This window comes from Cottoperca gobio, chromosome 19, assembly GCF_900634415.1.
Source record: "Cottoperca gobio chromosome 19, fCotGob3.1, whole genome shotgun sequence".
Classification (NCBI taxonomy): Eukaryota; Metazoa; Chordata; class Actinopteri; order Perciformes; family Bovichtidae; genus Cottoperca; species Cottoperca gobio.
The window spans coordinates 17,487,278-17,498,816 of record NC_041373.1 but is presented as its reverse complement, the minus strand read 5'-3'; the positions used below and the strand labels follow the sequence as shown (position 1 = coordinate 17,498,816).

General features: G+C 38.3%; 1 protein-coding gene across 1 annotated transcript; it reads left to right on the top strand.

Moving 5' to 3' along the window:
- Positions 1-2,142: 2,142 nt before the first annotated feature.
- LOC115024886 (leucine carboxyl methyltransferase 1-like) lies at positions 2,143-7,770 on the top strand. The gene is given in 10 exon segments (XM_029456750.1): positions 2,143-2,232; positions 3,365-3,456; positions 3,911-4,032; positions 4,866-4,942; positions 5,536-5,597; positions 5,686-5,754; positions 5,757-5,787; positions 7,185-7,305; positions 7,473-7,574; positions 7,720-7,770. Coding segments are annotated over 10 exon segments (813 nt in total). The 5' UTR covers positions 2,143-2,146.
- Positions 7,771-11,539: the final 3,769 nt, after the last annotated feature.

The window sequence follows — 11,539 nt, the reverse complement described above, 5'->3', positions numbered from 1 at the left end:
ACACTCTTAAATCAACTCATGTCTGTAGTATTATGAGCAGTAAGTGTATATATATATATATATATATATATATATATATATATCTTGACGTACTCATCAAAAAAGAAAGAAAAGCAGCACTAATATTGGGCCACAAGCAAAGAAAGTCATATTTAATATTAAAATATTTTTAGCATTCCTCTGTGCCAGCTACAAACTATACAAGGATCATCTCCAAACACTGTTTTGATTTGTTAATCCTTTTAAATAATTCCATTATAAAGCAGGTCAGACTAAAGACAAGCAGACTTTTCACCTTCTCCAATGTGGTAATATTACGTAGATTAATAAATAGTTTGACACTTTGGACACTTTTTGAACACATTGCTTTATCTGATACAACATTCTGGAAATAAATGTCGTTTTGTTCCTTAAAATCAGATGGTTTCAAAGACAAAGTAGCAGGGAATACATTGTACGGTAAACAGATTTAGGATAAGCCCACATCCTTTTTGCTGTGATGCAATAAGAGTATACTGATGCTTAATGGTATGCAACTCAAGTAACTGATAGTCTAAGTGCATTATGCTTCTGTGAGATCGAAGCTATAGATCCTTATGCCTTTCAGCTGGCTGTCAACTTCCCAAATACTTGGATCGAAATATGCCAAAGTGAGCATTAAGATATTATAGGAGACACACACTTTGTGTACAGCCATGAAGTGTATGATGCACATGCGCCTGTATGGTTCTGCATGTGGCTGATCAGAGCTTTGCAGCTATATGGTTTCTCCCCTTTATGGATTTTCAAATAGATTTTTAACAAAGCTGCTGAAGTTTCTTCCACAAGTAGGAGAAGTCCCTTTCTTTTTCATGTGACTTTCCACATGCTGCACCAATTTTTTCTGAGGGATTCAGACGAACTCCACAGATGCCACAAATACATTCTTGATTATCTGAGTGACATAAGGTTTCTTCTATGAGGTCGGCTTTGTAATGGCAGGATTTCCCCACAGGATCCGCGAGGAAATGTATCAGAGCGGCTTTGAATTCTATATTTCACATGGGACTCGATGAATGTCCTGTCTGTGACTTTTTAATGTCCCATCCCCCCCACTGTAAATCATCTTTGCTGTCTCTACTCATCTTTAGAATAAAACAGATGGATGTGATTGGCTGATTCTGGCACCTCTTACTCAGGCACATTGTTTACTAGTTTAGTTGATTTTACAAACCATCTGTCTGTGCTATGGCAGGTTTAATGACAATATTTGTCAATTTCAAGTTAATATACCTATTCTGTTCACCAAAAGATGATGCTCAGTGCAAAGCACAGTAATGAGCACCTTGGACATAAGTATCTTATAGTGCAGAGAGTGCACTTGAGGTGGAATACTTAACAAATTCAAATCTCCACAACTAATGTAGAGAAGAAAAGATAACAAAAGAGTAGAAGAGAATGGAGACATTGCTGTTGCAGTGTTTATTGATGTATATGCATGTTGCAAATATGGGTAGGCTACTGATTTTAATAATAATATTGTTATTATTTAGCGGGTTCTATTTCCCATCCTAGTTTATGTATTTAATTGTTAGCATATTTTATATACTTTGTCAAGTGGGTTTTATCTTCCATCTTATTTTCCATTAAATAAGTTATTTGTGCTGAATGTCTTGTATGAAAAGTATAAAAAATATTTAAAACGTATTATTATTATTTATTTATTAAGTGTTACTGCATAACAACACTGCTGGAATTGTTTAGTATTAATTAAGGTTAGGTTTATTTTATTCGAGTGCAAAATCAGAACTTTTGCAGTGATGCTTTTAATCTGAAAAACACTAACCGGAAGTGTTTTTCATCTGGCCGGAACTGCTCATATATTTCTAGCGGCGAGTTGTTATTAGCCAGTCAAAAATATTATCCACTCGTTAAATACAGCTAATTTTCATCCAACTTGTACTTTGTTTAATATACACAAGTATTTCAGCAACCCGACTACACTCACAGTTATTTTCTTCTTCTTCTTCTTCCCCGTTTTGTTCAATAACCCCACCTGTCAAAATTGAGCTAGCCAGTTAGCTTGTAGCTAAGCTAGCCAGTGTGAAGCAGGGGGACCAGGTACAGTTTTAATGTTGTCAACATAACGTTAGTAAAAGGATCGCTAATGGCAGCTCGGCAACCCTTCATAGACTCGGATACTTCCGATGAAGCAGTGAGGGCGACCTGTGACGATGCAACCATATGTAAAAGGTACCGTGCAGCAGCAACGTTCATTATCTAACCTCCAATCATATGGCTTTAATTGCAATATGTGACTTAAGTTGAAGCATTAAAGTAGTTAATGCATATCAAATGCCATGCTGCAGTAATGCTTCAAAACGTCATAGCTACAGGTAATAAAGCAACTTTATCCAACATTAAATGGAAGACTACATCTCAGTTTTACTGTACTGTCATCCCCAATAACTAGTATACATAGAGCAACATGGTGGTCCTGAAAAACACTATTTTAATTTGATCTATCTTGTTTTCACTACCAACAACAGCCTCAACAATTTGACAGCAGGCAGGTAGTGTACTCTGCTGCCCATGGTTTATTATGGGGAGGTTTGTGAGACCTGTATGGATCAGACCACATAGTGGAGGAAGAAGTATTAAGATCCTTTAAGTTAAAGAACTAATGCCAAACTGTGAAAATATTATGTTACAAGTAAATGTCCTGCATTTAAAACCTTAAGTATGTAAGCATAATGTACCTACAGTTAAAGTATGCATTTTATTGTATTTATATCACTGCTGCATTAATGTGTCTGTTGCATTGTACTGCTTTAGATGTTTAATGTTGTGCTAATTTGAACTCCTGTTAGTTTGATCGAAAGAAATGCATCATATTCTATAAGATCCTCATGTTTGTAGCTTTGTCTCTGTCCTGTGAGAACCACGTATCTCTAAAAAGTAAACGTTTCATGAGATTCAGCTTTGTGATGATGCATTTTCCAGCTGATCCAAGAGGGTTTTTAAATAATTTATTCATCTTATGAAGGAGGAGAATGTTCTCAAGCAACACTTCATCGCTCAATCACAAAGATTCAAAACCAACACACCTGGAGATGCATGGTTTTCACTGGACAGGAAGGATGATGTCAAATTGTAATTTGAAAAGTAACAAGCTGTCAGACAAATGTAGTAAAAAGTACTGAGATGTAATGGAGTAGAAGTATAAAGTTGCATAAAGGGAAAGTGGATCTGCCTTTAAGATCGTGATCCTATTAACAGCATATCTTTCTGGGGGTAATTTGATTAAAACAATAAATGTGTTAAATAGGATTTATGTAGAATGATGTATGTCACCTCCTCATCATATATCTACTTGGTGTACTAGGTTTGCTACCAGTAAAAGCTACTGGAAGGACCCCTATATCCAGTACTTTGTTAGATCTGTCGGGGAGCGGAAGGCACCGGAAATCAATAGAGGTAAGTGATACTCTCTCTTCTTTCACTTTTTTATTTATTGGAAAATAACTCATCAGCTTGGTGAAGGGCTGCATGTGTGCAACTTGTATATGAGCAGCACTACAATTCATAGAACGTAAAACTAAGATTGTCTGTAGCAGGTGCCTCACGAGCGCCTTGCTGCAGCGTTAAAGGAATGCATGCATAGAGTAATGATGGCCATCTATAGAACTATCAACACCTCACTCTACAATGTGGTTAGTGAGTAGTTGTCTGCGGTAAATTACCCCACTCACACTGTCAAAATGTGCACATAAACGTGTAAAGGCTTCATGTATGTTAAATCTTATTTGTTATAGTATTAATAAATGCTACATTGCAAAGCCACGCTGAAATGGCCAGAGGAATGTTTTTTGTTTGTGATGCAGTCCAGGTGTGTGTTTTATTAGCTTATGTTTCTTATCTCATTTGACAGGTTACTATGCCCGCGTTCAAGGAGTTAACCATCTGCTCGACGCCTTTATAAGGAAAACAGAGTGTGACTGTCAAGTAATCAACCTGGGCGCTGGACTGGACACCACGTTTTGGAGACTTAAGGTTTGCAGCTCACTGCCAGGACTAGATGTGACTCATGTTGCTTTTTGCTGCATCATATACACTTATCTATATTTAACCCGTGTGCCTCACTAAGGACATTTTGGCTTTTTTAATTTAAGTGTTTGTGCTAACACAATGCTTTTTTGTTTTTTTATCTGACACTTGCTGCTAATTTTTAAATTTTTGTGATTTCTTTTTTCTTTCTTAAAAAACAACAAGTGGTGTTTAGGCCTCATGTAAACAAACTGTCATTTAAAGGGTTTAAGCATCTGAAAATGATTGTTTGGTAGTTATGATCAGGACTGTTAAACTATTTAAATAAAATAAATAAAATAAATAAAATAAATAAAATAAATAAAATAAATAAAATAAATAAAATAAATAAAATAAAATAAAATAAAATAAAATAAAATAAATAAAATAAAATAAATTACAATTAAATTACAATTAAATTACATAAAATCAAAGTTTAATTAAATGAATTACAATTAAATTAAATAGAAATGGAATTGGAAAATAATATTAATGCATAGTATTTTTTTTTTTACCAGTTTTAGGAAGGGGACATTTTTGTCCTCAAAGGTAGCAAGTGAGAGTTTTTATTTAAAATAAATAAATCTGCACAAAAAAATAAAAGTGCATCGACGTCAACGTTGGAAAAATAAAAATAGCATTTTGTATACAGAAACTAATTAAATTGTTTGAATTAAACAACAGTGTCATTATGTAAACAAACGTGCATTCAAAGTTAAAATAGTTATGATCCGGACAGATGTTGGTTAAAAGATTTAAGTGAAAGTGGAAAATAATACTAATATATCATTTTGTTATAGGATCAGAACCTCATGCCACGGAAGTTTTTTGAAGTGGACTTTCCAACAGTTGTGGCCAGAAAAATACACAATATCAAGTAAGACAACCGTATTATTATTATTATTATTATTATTATTATTATTATTATTATTATTATTATTATCTTATTTTTATCTCCCGTACCGTGTGCCATGCATGAACCGGATCTGCCACAAGCTTCCCTCACAGATCAGGTTATGATGGATATTCATTATTCAATATGTTACATGCATATTAATAAGGGAAATGTCTTTAGGTCGTTATTATAACTGAGCAGCACATGCGCTTTTTTTTCCTTCTCTGGCTTTGGTGTTGCAATGTGGGGTCAAGATCTGTAGAGGGAGACAGAGATACATGTATGTAAGAATGTCTGTTATATATATATATATATATATATATATATATATATATATATATATATATATATATATATATATATATATATATATATATATATATAACAAAGTATATTATTATGTAAATGAGATAGTTTGCAGGACTGTTGTATTAGACTACATTAGTTTCAGCTGTGTGTGTGTGTGTGTGTGTGTGTGTGTGTGTGTGTGTGGCTTCAGGTTTACTGTTGCCGGGCAGTTTTGGTTATTAATTACTGTTAATGCTGTTTTTCTTTTGTTATTTTTCTTTGACTAGAACAAAACCTCCCCTGTCCAAACCCCTCATTGAAACCCACTCTACAGACTCCTTACTACTTGGTAATAAACGTGACATATCTCTGTGCTTCAGTCAGTCTGTGTAGTATCGTGTTCCACTTCCTCACAGCGTATGTGTGTGTTCGCTCAGATGCCCACAGCCTTGACTCAGACCGGTACTGTATCATTGGAGCCGACCTCCGAGACATCTCCAACCTGGATGAAAACTGAAGAAGTTCCAGCTGAATCCGGAGTATGTGAAGATCTACTTTCTTTTCTCAGTTTCATCTCAACTTCATGCTTCATGCTGCATGTACTAACCTGAGGTCGATGTTGGATTAAGTCCTTCGTGCTGCTCTTTGTCAGTTGTCCTTAGTTTTCCCAGCATGTCTAATCTAATAATAACAAAGTCACTCCAGTGTCTGAAGGCTGAAATGCAGATAATGTCTGACGCCTGGAGCCTGATTTCAACAACACAAAATGTATGTTTTGAATATTAAAACACTCAACTTCCTGTGGATTTGCTAAAATGTTGCTAAAATTGCTGCTCTGAAACTATTGGAATCCACTGCAACTGACCGGACCAAAGCACGGGGCGGGTTTATGGTAGTTGGATAGCACAGGCGGTACTACAGTCACTTTACCGCACCGTTGTGATGAAAAGAGAGCTGAGCCAGAAGGCAAAGCTCTCAATATACCGGTCGATCTTCGTTCCTACCCTCACCTATGGTCATGAAGGCTGGGTCATGACCGAAAGAACGAGATCACGGGTACAAGCGGCCGAAATGGGTTTTCTCAGACGGGTGGCTGGCGTCTCCCTTAGAGATAGGGTGAGAAGCTCAGCCATCAGGAGAGACTCGGAGTAGAGCCGCTGCTCCTTTACGTTGAAAGGAGCCAGTTGAGGTGGTTCATCTAGTAAGGAGCCACCTGGACGCCTCCCTAGGGAGGTGTTCCAGGCACGTCCAGCTGGGAGGAGACCCCGGGGAAGACCCAGGACTCGGTGGAGAGACTATATCTCCTCACTGGGAACGCCTCGGGATCCCCCAGTCGGAGCTGGAGGATGTGGCCCGGAGAAGGAAGTCTGGGGTTCCTTACTGGAGCTGCTGCCCCCGCGACCCGACCCCGGATAAGCGGTAGACGATGGATGGATGGAAGGTTACGGGATGTTTTCTGTGGCGCCAGCTCTTAACTCACACGGCAGTAACTGTATTTATCCGGGGAAGTTTCTCTCGGCGTGAGGCTCTCTTTGTCAGGAAGCTGTGAAGTGTGAAGCGTGAGTTTAGGTTTTAGGGTCATTACTTGTTATTGTTCCGCTCGCACTAAACGTTGGTGTGAAAGTACGATGAGTTTACGGTGGCAGGATGTTTTAAAGTCTTACAGGTCAGTCAGTGTCAGTTAATTAGTAAGATATTTTTAAAATGTTAGAAATGTCAATGAAGTTTGGTGGAAAGGAAAGGACTTGTTATGTTTCCACAGTTTCTACTGTGAATAATAAAATGTCTGCTCTCTGTTTACTCTGGATCCAGATAACAGAAGTTATAACATCGTTTTTTAACAACAGATTTCGAGGCTTGTTTAGCAGAATTACAGTCTCTCTGTTCTTTCTAGTTATGTTGTTGTGGTTAAGTGTGTTACTGCTCTCTCTCCCAGACTGCCGACGTTGCTCCTGTCAGAGTGTGTGTTGGTCTACATGACGCCTTCCCAGTCGTCCAATGTCGTTCACTGGGCTGCAGAAACCTTCCCGACCGCCATGTTCATCAACTACGAACAGGTGAACAAAACTAATGACTTCTGTGAACGGACACCTGAAGTATCTGGGCGTTCATTATAAAGGTGTTCGAATAGGCAGAAGTAGTAAATGTGTGTGTGTGTGTGTGTGTGTGTGTGTGTGAGAGCGGAAATGTAATAACGTAGCCGAACTGTGATCCGTGCGTCCAGGTGAACATGAGCGATCGATTTGGCCAAGTGATGATCGAGAACCTGCAGCGTCGCCAGTGCACCCTGGCAGGAGTGGAGGCCTGCCGGTCTCTGGACTCTCAGGTAACCTCCGCCACCCCTCGCTCAATATTTCACAAGAGGATTATTATCATGAGTTGAGCGGCTCAGTGAGTCCAAAATGCAAGAATGATTTGAGGGTCTGATGTTGGAGAGATCAGTAAAACGTATTTGAACGTGTTGTGTGCAGAAGGAGCGGTTTCTGAAGACGGGCTGGGAGCACGCTGATGCTCTGGCATGATGGACGGTCTACAGATGCTGCCTCAGGAGGATGTGGGAAGGTAATGCGGCTTCACACGCCCCGCATCGGGAGCTAGAGCGGCTCATTCATTAATGATAAACATGAATATTTCTTGCAGGAATTGAGCGCCTGGAGTTCCTGGATGAGAGGGAGCTGTTGCAACAAACTTCTTCAGCACTACAGCATCAGCTGGGCCTCCAAAGACAAACTCAATCTGGGTAATGCACGTGTTCTGTAACACTTCCACGAGCATGAATCGGTGTGTTCGTAGTAGGAAATATAAAACTATGACTGCTCATTTCCAGGGTAATCCCGATGGCGCCATGCTGTCCGTTAGTTTATTTACTTTGTATTAGTAATATGTGTAAAATGTTTCATATCTTTCCACGTGTCCTCCCAGTTTGAATGTCAGGTGTGGTCATTTACAAGAACAGGTCGTGTTTCTGTTTCCTCAGGTCTGTCACATTTGGCGTTTTGAGTGTGAAACGGCTCCACTGTTGCACATGCACGTACATGTGTGCACGCCAAAGTCAACAACGGAAGAAGAGGTGTGAAGGGAGACACTGGGAAAGAGGAAATACTTATTCTCCATCAAGCCCTCAACTGGGAGCTGTTCTGGTGCGAAAACCCCCGACATCAGCGGAATATGATTTGACGAGCGTCCTTTTGCCACCCCCCGAACATGTACGAAGAAAAGAGATGTTTAGGTTGATAACTGTGAAGAGGTTTGTCTCCACACTGGCTCTAACTTGTAAATGGATCAAGTTTGTTTTATTAATTTTCTTTTATGTGCCATTTTGATTTTATTTATTCATCAAGTGTACTTCCAGACTCATTTCATTACAAGCCGTACGGACATGCATGTGATAGGACTTAGTGTCGAACTGCAAGAAATGCTTTACATCGCAACTACTACTTCATTTACATTTGCCCGTAAAGTGTTTTCTATTCTTGCAGCTAGTTTTCAAACGGCAGAGAGGACATGACAGATTAGTTTGGTGATAGATCATATTTGATGAAGGCTGTTTAAGTGCAGTTGAATAAAAATGAGCTTTGTGTAGACTGTGTTGCTCTGTTCATTTATTTACCTTGTTATGGACTTTGTACCACACAGCTGGGCTAATCGGCTGTGGGAGGGACACGTTATCATTAGAATAATCATGTATATATATATTATAGTATATATATATATATTATATATTTTAGTATATTATAATATATATATATATATATATATATTATAATATATGTGCTATATCTATATATCATATATATATATTGATACTACTATACTATAATATATATAGATATATTACTAATATATCTATATTATATCTCTACACTACTATATATATCTTCTTCTAATATATTATCTTATTATAATATATCTTATATCTCTTATATTCTATTCTATATCTCTTCTTCTCTTATCCTCTCTCTTTTCTTTTCTCCTCTATCTTCTTCTATATCTCTCTTCTCCTCTCTCTCTCTCCTCTCTCTCCTGTCCTCTCTCCTCTCTCTCCCTCTCTCTCTCTCCCCTCTCCTCTCTCTCTCTCCTCTCTCTCCTGTCCTCTCCTCTCTCTCTCCTCTTCCTCTCTTCCTCTCTGTCTCTGACTCTTCCTCTCTCTTCTCCTCTCCTCTCTCTCTTCTCTTCCTCTCTCTCTTCTCTTCTCTCTCTCTTCTCCTCTTCTTCTTCTCTTCTCTCTCTTCTCCTCTCTCTCCCCACCTCTCCTCTCTCTCTTCTCCTCTCTCTCTCCCCTCTCCTCTCTCTCTCTCTCTCTCTCTCTCTCTCTCTCTCTCTCTCTCTCTCTCCTTCTCTCTCTCTCTCTCTCTCTCTTCCTCTCTCTCTCTCTCTCTCGTCTCTTCTCCTCTCTCTCTCTCTTCTCCCTCTCTCTCTCTCTCTCCTCTCTCTTCTCTCTCTCCTCCTCTCTCTCTTCTCCTCTCTCTCTTCTCTCTCTTCTCCTCTCTCTCTCTCTTTAGAACACATTGCTTTATCTGATACACATCAGGAATAAATGTCCTTTTTGTTTCCTTAAAATCAGATGTTTTCAAAGGACAAAGTCGCACGGGAAATCATGTACGGTAAACAATTGAGTAAGCCCACATCCTTTGTTGCGGTGATGCAGAAATGAGATACTGCATCTTATGTTAAATGCCACATCCAATAACTGAATAGTTCTAAGTGGCTTATGCTTCTGTGAGATCGAAGCTAAGATCCTTAGCCTTTCACGCTGGCTGTCAACTTCTCAAATACTGGATCGAAATATTCAAAGTTGAGCATAAGAATATTATAGGAGACACAACACTTTGGTGTACACCATGAATGTAATGATGCAACTGCGCCTGTAATGGTTCTGCATGTGGGCTATCAGAGCTTTGCAGCTAATGGTTTCTCCCCTTTCTGTATTTGTCCAATAGATTTTTAACAAAGCTGCTAAGTTCATTCCACAAGTAGAGAAGTCCTTCTTTTATCATGTACTTTCCACATGCTCACACCAATTTTGTCTGAGGGATTCATACGAACTCCACAGATGCACAATACATTTCTTGATTAGTCTAAGTGGTACATAAGGTGTTTCTATGAGGTCTGCTGTGTATTGCCAGGATTTCCCCATACAGGAGCCGCGAGGAAATGTATCAGACGGCTTTGAATTCTAATTTCACAGGGACGCTATGAATGTCCTGTCCTGTGAGGCTTTTTTAATATTCCCGTCCCCCCCCACTGTAAATACATCTTTTGCGTCCTAACTCTCTTTAGAATCAAAACATGATGATTTGATTGGCTGATTCTGGCAACTCTTACTCAGCACATTGTTTACTAGTTTAGTTGATTTTACAAACATCTGTCTGTGGCATGGCAGGTTTAATGACAATATTTGTCAATTTTCAATTTAATACCCTATTCTTCACCAAAGATGATGCTCAATGCAAACGCACATATTGAGCACCTTGACATAAGTATCTTAATAGTGCATAGAGTGCACTGAGGTGGAATACTTGAACAATTCAAATCTCCCACAACTAATGTAGAAAAGAAAAGTATAACCAAAAGAGTAGAAGAGACGGGAGACATTGCTGTTTGCAGTGTTTATTGGATGTATAATGCCATTGCAAATAGGGTACGGCTACGTTGATTTTAATAATAATATTGTTATTATTAGCGGGTTCTATGTCCCATCCTAGGTTTAGTATTTAATGTGTTAGCATATTTTATATACTTTGTCAAGTGGGTTTTATCTTCCATCCATTTATTTCCATTAATAAGTTTTGTGGCGAATGTCTTGTATGAACAGTTAAAAAATTTTTAAAAATCTATATATTATTTATTTATTAAGTGTTACTGCATACACACTTCTGAATTGTTTAGTATTAATTAGGTTAGGTTTATTTTATTCGAGTGCACAATCAGAACTTTTAGATGATGCTATTTAATCGAAAACACTAACCGGAAGTGTTTTTCATCTTGCCGGAACTGCTCATATATTCACGCGAGTTGTTATCTAGCCAGTCAAAAATATTATCCACTCGTTAAATACCGCTATTTTCATCCAATTTGTACTTTGTTTAATATACACAATTATTTTCACCAACCCGACTAACCCTCACAGTTATTTCTTCTTCTTCTTCTTCCCCGTTTTGTTGCAATAACCCCAACCTGTCAATTGAGCTAGCATTGCTCGTTTTATCTAAGCTAGCCAGTGTGGAAGTCAGGGGGACCAGGTACATTTTTTTAATGTTGTCAACATAACAGTTGTACAAAGGATCGCTA